Raw genomic sequence first — 14,222 nt, 5'->3', positions numbered from 1 at the left:
GGTTCTGCTGGTTCTAGTGGTTCTTATGATTCTAGTAGTTCTAATGGTTCTGCTGGTTCTGATGGTTTTAGTGTGTTCTAGTGGTTGTCATGGTTCTATTGGTTCTAGTGGTTCTGGTGGTTCTAGTGGTTGTCATGGTTCCACTGGTTCTAGTCCGTGACGTTCTCAGTGTGTTTGACCTTCCTCACCTTCCTTGTCACTCATTCTCAGAAACATTAGCTTCAACGCTTCACTTCCACCTCGTCTGGTGTCTCATTAACCGCAGAACCCGCTGGGACTCCACGTTCTGCGCCTCAACAAGCCGCTCTGGAACGTCGTCCAAGTTACTGCAGAGAGGAAGTAATCCTGACGCTCCTATTGGACGGGGAAACCTGAGGAACCGAGCTGGAGGCTGGTTTACACTGCAGGCTGCGTCAACGCAGAGGTCAAAGGTCAACACACACACACACACACACACACACACACACACACACACACACACACACACACACACACACTGAGGAGATGATCTGTAGGTAATATTTGATTAAAAACGTTTATTTCACACGTGTTGGTACGATAGAAAAAGGTCAACTAGTACAAGTAAACAAACATAACAGAGCAAAACAAAACAAATAGTAACATTAACAAATAAAAAAGTAACAATGAAAGAATGAACTGTGTGAAGTAATATTGAATATGGAGACGAGTCACTTGTTGACATTTCACTGAACTTTTCTCATTTTAATTCATTAAAAAACTGTAAACAAACCAAGTTGATGAAACATGATGACGTTTTAATGAATTCACATTCAAACTGAATTCATTCAGTTCTGCCCCCAATAACTGCCCCCAACTAACCCAGACCCCCCTATAGCCCCCTGGACCCCAATTGCCCTTCTGTAGTCCCCCTATTGCCCCCCTGTACCCCTATTGCCCCTCTGTACCCCTATTGCCCCCCTGTACCCCTATTGCCCCTCTGTAGCCCCCTGTACCCCTATTGCCCCCCTGTCCCCCTATTGCCCCTCTGTACCCCTATTGCCCCCCTGTACCCCTATTGCCCCTCTGTAGCCCCCTGTACCCCTATTGCCCCCCTGTCCCCCTATTGCCCCCCTGTACCCCTATTGCCCCCCTGTCCCCCTATTGCCCCTCTGTACCCCTATTGCCCCCCTGTACCCCTATTGCCCCTCTGTAGCCCCCTGTACCCCTATTGCCCCCCTGTCCCCCTATTGCCCCTCTGTACCCCTATTGCCCCTCTGTAGCCCCCTGTACCCCTATTGCCCCCCTGTCCCCCTATTGCCCCTCTGTACCCCTATTGCCCCTCTGTACCCCCTATTGCCCCCCTGTCCCCCTATTGCCCCTCTGTACCCCCTATTGCCCCCCTGTACCCTACATTGCCCCCCTGTCCCCCTATTGCCCCTCTGTACCCCCTATTGCCCCCCTGTACCCTACATTGCCCCCCTGTCCCCCTATTGCCCCTCTGTACCCCCTATTGCCCCCCTATTGCCCCTCTGTACCCCCTATTGCCCCCCTGTACCCTACATTGCCCCCCTGTCCCCCTATTGCCCCCCTATTGCCCCCCTATTGCCCCTCTGTACCCCCTATTGCCCCCCTGTACCCTACATTGCCCCCCTGTCCCCTTATTGCCCCCCTGTCCCCCTCTACCCCCCCCCCCCCCCCCCGTACCACCCAGTAACCCCATGTGCTCCACACTACCCCCCCCCCCCCCCCCCCCCGTTACCCCTGGTCCCCCTCCTCGCCCCGTGCGCGCCCCCGCCTCCCCCCCACCTGTTGACCGCGCTCGCAGCTGCGTCGCGAGCGCGCGCCGTCCTCCCGCTCGGCAGCGTGCGCGCGCCCGCGGACAGCAGGAGCAGCGCGGAAGAGGATGCGGCGGCGGCGGCGGCGCGTCCCGGTGAGTGAGACAGACCACCGGGGGACAGAGTGTCTCCTGGCCGGCAGCTCGGCGGGACCCGGGACCGGTACCGGGACCGGTACCGGTCCCGGGTACCGGGCCGCGGGTCGCAGGTTCCGGCTGTTTGTGAGCGCGCGAATTACAAACATGACCGAATAGTCCAACTCTGCGATGGAGGCGAAGTCATGACGCCGCTCGGACCGGTCGCTTCTGATCGGTCGATTAATCGATTGATCGGTTCGGGTGATCGTGTCAGCGCGAGGCTGACCCCCCCCTGGACTCTGTCCTCCGGGGAAACGTAGTTTATTGTGTAGATTGAAGTTGTGTTCGGGAGACGCGGAGTGAAGGAAAGTGATCTGACAGGTCTCATCAGCTGGCCGGGTTGCCAGGTCCGCTGGCGAAACGCGCACGGGAATCCGGATTCTGAAGCGAGAACGAAACTTCAAAATAAATACAAACTGATTTAATACAATTTTTTTCTTCTTAAAAAGTCGTAAATATATTCTTACCATGTTGTTAATCTATTAAACTGTTAAAAATATATTGAGATCAAACCAAAATCCCCCATTTTCAGTCTTATTTACAATCTAGCACATTAATAACTACAAGCGAGACAAATGATAGTTTCCTGAAGGAGCGTCCGTGTTTTTTTGTTTTAAAAAAAAATAAATGTTCATTTTTATGTTCTGAATTTTAATGAAAGTTTCTTTTTTTTTTTATGTCGTTTTACGGTTTCGTCTCTCGTCAAAGTCAGAAGTTTCAAACATCGAGAGTCCAGTCCCGCAAAACCACCAAGAAAATGGTAAATATATGTATAAATGTGAAAAACTATAGAAATGTTCATGATCTGCAGCACAACAATGAAAAACATTAAAGTTTGATTTAAAGGTTTATTATGTAAACGGGGGCTTTTATCTCGTGGCCCTCTGTTCTTCGTGGTTTCCTGTTGAGACGACCGTACTGATAGACTGATGTCTTCCCTGAACGTGCCTGACGAGACACCGCGGGTTTGTCATGACCGTCGGTTCACGAAGGACAGAACATCAAGTCCTGATGGGACGGCGTTAGAATGAAGCCTTTCAAGGTCTCGTGACGTTCCGGCGTCTTCATTCAGCCTTTCACCCACTGAGGCTCTGAAACTAACTGTCAAAGTGTTTATCAAGTCCTGTGCTTCTGCAAATATAATTCTTTATGTGTCTTTCTGGACGCGTCTTCATTTAACGTCTTAGTTTTTTATGCAGCCTCACTTTTTAACAGCCCTGCACGGAAATACCATTTATCTATAAGATAAGATAAGAAAAGCCTTTATTAATCTCACAGGGGAGAAATGGACTCGTAACATTCTGCTCTTAAGGACTCATGAGGAAAGGAAAGACAAGGAATGTGCAAACAGTTAGATAAGAAGAGGAGGAATCTGATATACAATGACTATAAAATACGACTAAAAAATAAGATAAAAATCACAAACTATAATAAAGTATAATAAGTTCTAAGGTAAATATACAGTAGGATGAGATACAAGGGAAATAAACTATGATGGGGGGGGCAAAGTGAAGGATAGGTACAATAAACATACTCTAGTAATAAATAAATAAATACCAGTGTTGGCAGTACGTGGTCAATTAGTGGCGTAGATAAAGTGACTTGGATAAAGTGTCATATATATATATATATGATAAAACGCCGTTTACATAATAAACCTTTAAAGTGTCATATATATATATAAATATATACATGAATGCAATGACAAGAAGAAAAATTAAATGTACAAATATGTCATTATTTATGATCATTATTGTTGATATATCAGTGAATATTCAGGTTAGTGTAGAAGTCAAGAAGTAACCTTGACAGAGTTGTTGTTTATTGATTGTTGTTTATTGATTGTTGTTCCTCCAGACGACGGGTGGAGGTCCTGCTAGCGCCGCTCCGCTGGCGTGACGGAGGAGGTGACGGAGTTCCTCCGGAGCAGAGTCTTTGACCTCATGCGGACACAGTCAGCTGCACCGAGTCGATGTGCAAGAGATTGCTTTGTCTGTGACCTTTGACCCCCCCCCCCGCTGCAGATAGCGGCTGAGAAATGAGCTCCGTCGACGGAGCGGCGGCGGCAGAGGAGGCTCCGGCTCTGGCCCGTCCGGTCGTCGGCCCCCCGGAGGCGGACATGGACTACCGGGTGGTGTTCGCCGCCGTGGAGAAGGCCTGCGAGGACAACCTGTCCCTGCTGTCGGGACGCCCGGACCGCCCCCCCCCGGGCCCGGTGGCCGAGCGCCTGACGACCTGCACCCGGCAGATCCAGGAGCACGGGCGGGCGATGGCGCCCGTCGTGGCCGGCTTCGCCGCCGTCTTCCACCACTACGACCTGGACGCACAGACCGTCGGGAACGGCTACCGCAGCCTGGTCAAGGTACGGCCGACGAGAGGCGCCTGGGAAAACCTCGTAAAACAGAGATTAAGATTGTTGAGCACGGACGCAAGCAGTTTTACCGCCAAAGCAGCTGGTTTTAGAGAAAGTGATCGAATCTACGAAGAAACTCTGAGAGGGCAGGAATTGGTCAAATTTGCAAAAACGAAGGTAAAGATAGATAGATAGACAGACAGACAGACAGACAGACAGACAGACAGACAGACAGACAGACAGACAGACAGACAGACAGACAGATTGATAGATAGCTTTATTTGTCATGGTACCAGGGGTACAACGAAAATGGGGGGGTGCTCCCGCAGAGCCGCCGTGCACCTCAGGACATACAGGTAAGAAAAGACAGTGCAATACAGTGCTAAGAATATAAAAATACATAAAAAATATCAACATAAATATAAAAATCTAGGTAGTTGGTTGAGAAAAATGGTAAAAAATGGTTAAATGGCTCAAAATCCTCAAAACAGCAGAAGCGGCATAAAATGCCAACTGGGTTGATTGAAGAGCTGAAACTGTACAAACTGACAGATTGTGGTCGTTTGGCTCAAATGACGTTTTCTTGGTTCCACATGAGCTTCAGTTTAAGGCGACGGACGTTCGCGTTCGCCAGAACGACGTTCTGGGTTTTGTCTGTTGACGTCCCGGTGGCGCCGCCGACGTTCCCGTCAAACCAGGACGAACCGCGAGACGCAGCTCAGGAACCCTTGTCTTCCAGATCGTTCTCTCCTGCCTCCTCCACATTCTGCACAAAGCCCGCTACATCGCCTCCAACTACCACAGCGCCTTCTTCCGGGCCGAGCACAACGCCCTGGAGATGGAGGCGTACTGCAGCGCGCTGACCCAGCTGCGCGCCTTGCTGCACCTCGCCCAGCGCATCATGGACGACAACCCGCTGGGGCAGCTCTTCTCGCTGCACAACCACGAGCTGACCACCAGGTTTGTGCAGGAGTACAGCTCCATGCACAAGGCCTGCTTCTACGGCCGCTGCCTTGGATTCCAGGTGGGCCATCGACCGCAGCTGCACCACCGCCGTGGGAGCGCCACGGCGTTGGTGCCAAAGCTTGGTACCTTCGAACCGCCAAGTGTTGGTACCGACGTCTTGGAACCACCATGTGTTGGTACCAACGTCTTGGAACTGTCAAGTCTTGGTACCAATGTCTTGGAACTGTCAAGTGTTGGTACCAACGTCTTGGAACTCAAGTCTTGGTACCAACGTCTTGGAACTGTCAAGTCTTGGTACCAACGTCTTGGAACCGCCAAGTGTTGGTACCAACGTCTTGGAACCGCCAAGTCTTGGTACCAACGTCTTGGAACCGTCAAGTCTTGGTACCAACGTCTTTGAACTGTCAAGTCTTGGTACCAACGTCTTGGAACTGTCAAGTCTTGGTACCAACGTCTTGGAACTGTCAAGTCTTGGTACCAACGTCTTGGAACTGTCAAGTCTTGGTACCAACGTCTTGGAACTGTCAAGTCACTTGGTACCAACGTCTTGGAACCGCCAAGTGTTGGTACCAACATCTTGGCACCAACGTCTTGGAACTGCCAAGTGTTGGTACCAATGTCTTGGAATCGCCAAGTCTTGGTACCAACGTCTTGGAACTGTCAAGTCTTGGTACCAACGTCTTGGAACCGCCAAGTGTTGGTACCAACATCTTGGCACCAACGTCTTGGAACCGCCAAGTGTTGGTACCAACATCTTGGCACCAACGTCTTGGAACTGCCAAGTGTTGGTACCAATGTCTTGGAATCGCCAAGTCTTGGTACCAACGTCTTGGAACTGTCAAGTCTTGGTACCAACGTCTTGAACCGCCAAGTGCTGGTACCAACATCTTGGCACCAACGTCTTGGAACTGCCAAGTGTTGGTACCAATGTCTTGGAATCGCCAAGTCTTGGTACCAACGTCTTGGAACCGCCAAGTGTTGGTACCAACGTTTTGGAACCGCCGAGTATTGGTACCAATGTCTTGGAACCGCCAAGTGTTGGTACCAACATCTTGGTACCAAGGTCTTGGAACCACCGTGGAGATGAAGGAGTTTAAAGATGTTGGTGCCAAAACGTGATACTAATGTACAATATAATTCAAACTCGTCTTCATCCCCAGGATATCAAAGACTTTGAAAACGATGGTACCAAGCGTGTGTTTCTTTATCGTTCCTTTCGCCACAGTTCTCACCGTCCCTTCGTCCGTTCCTGCAGACGGTTGTGATCAGCATGATGTCGTACGGAGAGACGTACGGGAAGCAGCAGTCTGGATTGGGTGAGCTGCTCCTGATGCAAGACCATCACACTTCTTTGATTGTTTCCCCTCCGACAAAGACTTCCTGAGCCGTTACAGAGGGTGTGTCCTCTCGCCAGTAGGGGTGGTGTTAGCTAGCCCACCGCGAGGGAAATGCAGACGGAAATGACACGTGGCCAAGAAAAACAACCTGTTTTTTTCCAGTAAGACTCCAAAGGGGGACATTAGAACTTTCTGTCTCTGTCGCAGGTTTTCCTCCCGCTGGGCACTTTTGTCACAGTAGACTGACGCTAACGGAGTGATGCTAACAGGGCTAAAGAGGCTAAGGAACCCGCAGATTTTCACAATATCTGACAACTGTTTTGACGACGACGGTCATTTTAACCTGAAATCAAACCTGAGGAAAATATAGAAGCTTTAGAAACCTTGAGACCTGTTTTGAAACGACCTTGACGAGATTCTCGTCTGAACTCTGCTTTTGGTTGTGATCAAGGTCTGGCCGCTCTCTCCCTCCTTACTTCGGGGAAGTACGTCATGGATCCTGAGCTGCGCGGCGCAGAGTTTGAACGCATCACCCAGAACCTGGACATGCACTTCTGGAAGTCTTTCTGGAACCTGACGGGAAAACGGCCTGATCACAGTAAGCAGGGACTCGCGCTCGCGCCCTACCGGTGGCGGCGGCGGCGGGTGGCGGCGCGCGGTAACCCGTGTGCTGGGCTGTGTGCAGGGCTTCAACAGGATGGCCTCCAGTCAGGTGCAGGTCAACTTCACCTTCACCGTGCCCCCCGTCGCCCTGCGCCTGCCGCTGGCCTCCGACCCCAGCCTGTCGGTCAGCGTGGGGCCCCCCGTGGCCCACTGGGGCCCCGGGCCCGTCCACATGCGTCTCATCTCGTACGAGCTGCGAGAGGGACAGGTGAGGGTCCGTCAGCCGTCAGAATCTGGGGTGTCTTGTCTCGTTTGTCACGTGTAACTCCTGCCGTTCCAGGACAGCGAGGAGCTGCTGGCGCTCTCCCGGGACGACCCCGCCCCCGTGCCCCGCATGCCCTGGGTCCAGAAGCTGCCGCCCTCCCCCTCACTGCTCATCCACTTCCACGGCGGAGGCTTCGTGGCGCAGACGTCCAGATCTCACGAGGGTGCCGGCCCGACACAGAGTCTCGGTGTCCCTCCTGGGGACTCGCCGTCTGTCCTCCGATGTAACGGGCGGTGTGTTTGTCAGAGTTACCTCCGGAGCTGGTCCAGGGACCTGGGCGTCCCCGTCCTGTCGGTGGACTACTCCCTGGCCCCCGAGGCGCCGTTCCCCAGAGCGCTGGAGGAGTGTTTCTACGCCTACTGCTGGGCCCTGAAGAACTGCCACCTGCTGGGTCAGAGCGCGAGTCTGAGCACGAGTCTGAACACTAGTCAGAGCACGAGTCTTAATACGAGTCTGAACACGAGTCTGAGCACGACTCTTAATACGAGTCTGAGCCTGAGCACGAGTCTGAACACTAGTCTGAACACTAGTCTGAGCACGAGTCTTGATACGAGTCTGAGCGCGAGTCTGAACACGAGTCTGAGCACGTGTCTCAACATGAGTCTGAACACGAGTCTGAGCACCGAGTCTCAACATAAGTCTGAACATGAGTCTCAACACGAGTCTGAGCACCGAGTCTCAACATGAGTCTGAACACGAGTCTTACTAGGAGTCTGAACACGAGTCTTAATACGATTCTGAGCACGAGTCTCAACACGAATCTGACCACGAGCCTGAGCACGAGTCTCAACACGAGTCTGAGCACTGAATCCGAACATGAGTTTGAACACGATTCTGAGCACCAGTCTCAACACAAGTCTTAATACAAGTCTGAACACGAGTCTCAACACGAGTCTGAGCATGAGTCTAAGCATGAGTCTCAACACGAGTCTGAGCACCGAGTCGCAACATGAGTCTTAATACGAGTCTCAACACAAGTCTTAATACAAGTCTAAGCACAAGTCTGAACATGAGTCTCAACATGAGTCTTAACACTAGTCTGAGCACGAGTCTGAACATGAGTCAGAGCACGAGTCTGAACACTAGTCTGAGCACGAGTCTTAATACGAGTCTGAACACGAGTCTGAGCACGACTCTTAATACGAGTCTGAGCCTGAGCACGAGTCTGAACACTAGTCTGAACACTAGTCTGAGCACGAGTCTTGATACGAGTCTGAACACTAGTCTGAGCGCGAGTCTGAACACGAGTCTGAGCACGTGTCTCAACATGAGTCTGAACACGAGTCTGAGCACCGAGTCTCAACATAAGTCTGAACATGAGTCTCAACACGAGTCTGAGCACCGAGTCTCAACATGAGTCTGAACACGAGTCTTACTAGGAGTCTGAACACGAGTCTTAATACGATTCTGAGCACGAGTCTCAACACGAATCTGACCACGAGCCTGAGCACGAGTCTCAACACGAGTCTGAGCACTGAATCCGAACATGAGTTTGAACACGATTCTGAGCACGAGTCTGAGCACCGAGTCGCAACATGAGTCTTAATACGAGTCTCAACACAAGTCTTAATACAAGTCTAAGCACAAGTCTGAACATGAGTCTCAACATGAGTCTTAACACTAGTCTGAGCACGAGTCTGAACATGAGTCAGAGCACAAGTCTGAGCACGAGTCCTCCCCGCTGCAGCCAACAGGCCGGCTGAACCTGAAGAAGCTTTATTTTATAGTATTTTTTTTTTAATTTTTAGAGTCTTTGAGTCTTGATAACTTGGAATTTTACTTCAGTATTGATGGTGTGTGTGTGTGTGTGTGTGTGTGTGTGTGTGTGTGTGTGTGTGTGTGTGTGTGTGTGTGTGTGCGCTCCAGGCTCCACGGCCCGGCGGGTGTGTCTGGCGGGAGACAGCGCCGGGGGGAACCTCTGCATCACCGTGTCCATGAAGGCCGCCTCCACCGGCGTGCGGGTCCCCGACGGCGTCATGGCCGCCTACCCCGCCACCCTGGTGACCACCGACGCCTCGCCCTCACGCCTGCTCACGCTCATCGACCCCCTGCTGCCCCTCGGCGTCCTGGCCAAGTGCCTCAACGCCTACGCAGGTCGGTGTGTGTGTGTGTGTGTGTGTGTGTGTGTGTGTGTGTGTGTGTGTGTGTGTGTGTGTGTGTGTGTGTGTGTGTGTGTGTGTGTGTGTGTGTGTGTGTGTGTTGCTTCACGCCTCATTTCACACCAGACGACGTTCCGGCGCCGCTGAAACAACTCTGAAGGGACAAAATGTGGCGAAGGAAAGGAAATATAAATAAAAAAATATATTTAGGGGAGGAGAGGAGGGGAGGAAGAGAGGAGAGGAGAGGAGAGGAGGGGAGAGGAGAGGAGGGGAGAGGAGAGGAGAGGAGAGGAGAGGAGGGGAGGAAGAGAGGAGAGGAGGGGAGAGGAAGAGAGGAGGGGAGAGGAGGAGGAGGGGAGAGGAGGAGGAGGAGGAGGGAGGAGAGGAGGGGAGAGGAGAGGAGGAGGAGAGGAGGAGAGGAGAGGAGGAGAGAGAGGAGAGGAGAGGAGAGGGAAGAGGAGGAGGGGAGAGGAGGGGAGAGGGGAGGAGGAGGAGAGGAGAGGAGGAGGAGGAGAGGAGAGGAGAGGAGAGGAGGGGCGGAGAGGAGGAGGAGAGGAGGGAGGGGAGGAGGAGAGGAGAGGAGGAGGAGGGAGAGGGAGAGGAGGGGAGGGGGAGGAGAGGAGAGGAGAGGAGGAGGAGGAGAGGAGGGAGGAGAGAGGAGGGGAGGGAGGAGGAGAGGAGGGGAGGGAGGAGAGGAGAGGAGGGGAGAGGAGGAGGGGAGGAGGAGAGGAGAGGAGAGGAGGAGGAGGGAGAGGAGGGGAGGAGGAGAGGAGGAGAGGAGGGAGAGGAGGAGGAGGAGGAGGAGAGGAGAGGAGGAGAGGAGAGGAGAGGGGAGAGGAGAGGAGGAGGAGGAGGAGAGGAGGGGAGGAGAGGAGAGGAGGGGAGGGAGGAGGAGGAGAGGAGAGGAGGAGGGAGGGAGTGGAGGAGAGGAGGGGAGGAGGGAGGAGGGAGGAGGAGAGGAGAGGAGAGGAGAGGGAGGAGGAGAGGAGGGGAGGAGTAGGAGGAGGAGGAGGTGAGGAGAGTGAGGAGGGGAGAGGGAGAGGAGAGGAGTGGAGGAGTGAGAGGATGAGGGGAGGTGTGGTGAGTGGAGGGTGGAGAGGAGAGGTGGGGAGGGGAGGTGGAGTGGAGGTGGAGAGGTGGAGGGAGGGTGAGGGGTGGTGGAGGGGAGGGTGGTGGAGGGGGGGTGAGGAGGTGAGGGTGGTGGGGAGTGGTGAGGTGTGGGTGGTGGGTGGTGGTGTGGTGTTAGGTGTTATTATGTTATTTGTTTTTTTTTTTGTTTTGTGTTTTGTTTTGTAATTAAATAAAATATAAATTAAATAACAGAGCTGTGCAAAATGTGAACTTGTCTTGTTGACCGTGGCGGCGCTGCAGGTGTGGAGTACCGGACGGTGGCGCCGGCGCCGGGCGGCGGGCACCCTGAGCGCCCTGGGCCGCGACACGGCGCTGCTGCTCAGCGACCCTCACGCAAGGAGCCTCCAACTGGATCCAGTCCTTCCTGGACCCGGGCCGGGCCACCCGGGCCACCCGGAGGCCGAGCCAGACCCCCGCCGCGGCCGCGGCCGCAGCCGCCACCGCCGCCGCCACGGGAGCCCCCGCCGGCCTCGTCCAGTACCCAGAAGGCTTTGAGCCGCTGCGCTCGAGTGCCGCGCCGTCATCCGCCCGCTGACCTGCCCCGTGGTCCGGAACCCCTTCGTGTCGCCCCTGCTGGCGCCCGACGCCCTGCTGCGGGGGCTGCCGCCCGTCCACATCGTGGTGAGGACCGCCGCGTCACGCCGGGGCCACCGGGGGGCGCCGTTTCTCCAATGAAACCACACACACACACACACACACACAGCGTTTCCATGGAAACACACCACATTCCTGGAACAAAAGCTGAAATGGTGCATTTTCGCGAGCGCCGCAGCGGCGTTCGGCGACACGAGCGTCAAAGTAGCGGTGGAATACTTAGAAATGCGTAAATCGTAATGTCAGTCGACGCTCCCTAGATCTATGACGGTAGAACCTCGGTTCCAAAACAAACAATTTCTACAAAATGGATCATTTCACTTTTTTTTTTTTTCTTTTGCTCATTTCTATGTTAACAAACTGTTTCCTTTCTCCTCTGTTTCCTCTGTAAACAGAACAAGTCACACTTAGTGTTTCATATACAAACACGCACACACGTACACACAGACACGCACGCACACACACGCACGCACACCCACACACACGCACGTACACACACACACGTCCACACACACACGCACGTACACACACGCACAGTTACGCACGTACGCACAGACACGCACGCCCACACACACGCGCCCACACACACGCACGTACACACACAGACACACACGCACGTACGCCCACACGCACAGACACGCACGCACGCACGTACACACACACGCACGTACACACAGACACACATGCACACACACACACACGCACGTACACACACGCACAGATACGCACGTACGCACAGACACGCACGCCCACAGACACGCACGTACACACACACACAGACACACACGCACGCACGCCCACACGCACAGGCACACACACAGACACGCACGCCCACACACACGCACGTACACACACACAGACACACACGCACGCACGCCCACACGCACAGGCACACACACAGACACGCACGCCCACACACACGCACGTACACACACAGACACACACGCACGCACGCCCACACGCACAGGCACGCACACAGACACGCACGCCACACACACACGCACGTACACACACAGACACACACGCACGTACACACACACGCACAGGCACGCACGCACACAGACACGCACGCCCACACACACGCACGTACACACACAGACACACACGCACGTACACACACACGCACAGACACGCACGCACGCACGTACACACACACGCACGTACACACAGACACACATGCACACACACACACACGCACGTACACACATGCACAGATACGCACGTACGCACAGACACGCACGCCCACAGACACGCACGTACACACACACACAGACACACACGCACGCACCAGCCCACACGCACAGGCACACACACAGACACGCACGCCCACACACACGCACGTACACACACAGACACACACGCACGCACGCCCACACGCACAGGCACACACACAGACACGCACGGCCCACACACACGCACGTACACACACAGACACACACGCACGTACACACACACGCACAGGCACGCACGCACACAGACATGCACGCCCACACACACCCGCACGTACACACAGACACACACGCACGTACACACACACGCACAGACACGCACGCACGCACGTACACACACACGCACGTACACACAGACACACATGCACACACACACACACGCACAAACACACACACACGCACGCACACACAGACACACATGCACACACACACACACGCACAAACACACACACACGCACGCACACACACATTATGTAAATAGTATTTGAGGTAGCACTTGTTTGTATTACTTTTGTACACAGAATGTATTGTTCATTTTCACTCATCTTTGGAATTGTTTACCGTTTTGTATCGTTTATCTGCACGACCTTAAGTAAAAAAAAGACAGAAAAGTGAATGTTGGGATTGTGACGGCGCTGTGTCCCCCGGCAGACCTCGGCCTGGACGCCCTGCTGGACGACTCGGTGACGTTCGCCCGGAGGCTGCGCGCCGCGGGGCAGCCGGCCACGCTGACGGTGGTGCCGGACCTCCCGCACGGCTTCCTCAGCCTGTCGCAGCTCGCCAGGGAGACGGAGGCGGCCACCGCGGCCTGCGTGGCCCGCATGAGGGGGGTCCTGCAGCCGGAGAGCGGGGGAGGGGGCGACGCGTCGCGACAAGCTTGACCGCACTTCAACACAACAATGAGAGAGAAAAAAATCACCAAAGTAACTTTGCACTGGCGCCGTGGCGTTGATTCTGCAAACACGGGTTGGAAATTCACCAGAGCCCGTTCAGCTCACGAGGTCGTTTTTTTGAGGTTCAAGCCCTCGAGCGAAGTCCCACTGCGACGCGCCACCAGGGGGAGCCGGAGAGCCGGCCTGGTAGAACGACCACAAACCTTGAGGGCTGCGTTTTTTTTTTTAAATTCCAGTTTACGCACATTTTTAATTCACGACGGGTAAAAGCAATATTCTCCCTTCTAACGAGTGGCCTTTGTAGTTTTCTCTCGCTCTCCGGACGCCATCTTGTTTACAAGCGTATTGAATTCTGCGTCTATTCCACGCTACATCTGTGTTAGCCTTCGTGCCTTGACTCCAGGAAGTGAACGTGCTCTTTGTCTAGAAGAGAAGCTCAGGTTTATACGACTCTAAAAAGCAATTTTTCCCACTGCGACGTGAACGCCGGGGTCGCCTGGACGCTCCGGCGTTGCCGGTTTGTCGCGTGTTCACGGCGTAGCGAGGCTTTTCACCAGCGCGACATGACTCTGTGTGTCTGTACTTCAAAACTTTCATTAATGAAAGCTTCAACGCTGTGGTTGACACTTTGTGTGGCGTTGAGCGGCCGACGGGACGGGAACAGCCCGTCCTGTTCTGCCTCGCGTCAGACGGGGAGGCAGGGGGGGGAGGGGGGATGGTCACTGGAACAGCCTCGCAACGCAATCACATTCTAACTCT

The 14,222-nt window shown here is 53.9% G+C and overlaps 1 protein-coding gene across 1 annotated transcript; it reads left to right on the top strand.

Annotated features, from left to right (window-relative positions):
* The first annotated feature begins 1,857 nt into the window (after window positions 1-1,857).
* lipea (lipase, hormone-sensitive a) lies at window positions 1,858-14,082 on the top strand. Its single transcript, XM_080516057.1, is given in 17 exon segments — window positions 1,858-1,891; window positions 2,642-2,693; window positions 3,791-4,295; window positions 5,026-5,310; window positions 6,478-6,568; window positions 7,041-7,168; window positions 7,170-7,187; window positions 7,275-7,460; window positions 7,533-7,679; window positions 7,764-7,908; window positions 9,384-9,611; window positions 10,988-11,022; window positions 11,024-11,074; window positions 11,076-11,250; window positions 11,253-11,368; window positions 13,222-13,225; window positions 13,228-14,082. Coding segments are annotated over 15 exon segments (2,157 nt in total). The 5' UTR covers window positions 1,858-1,891; window positions 2,642-2,693; window positions 3,791-3,971; the 3' UTR covers window positions 13,452-14,082.
* Window positions 14,083-14,222: the final 140 nt, after the last annotated feature.

Source organism: Blennius ocellaris, assembly GCF_963422515.1.
Source record: "Blennius ocellaris genome assembly, chromosome: 20".
Classification (NCBI taxonomy): Eukaryota; Metazoa; Chordata; class Actinopteri; order Blenniiformes; family Blenniidae; genus Blennius; species Blennius ocellaris.
Note: the sequence above shows the minus strand (reverse complement) of the source record. Positions and strands in the feature narration are given on the sequence as shown.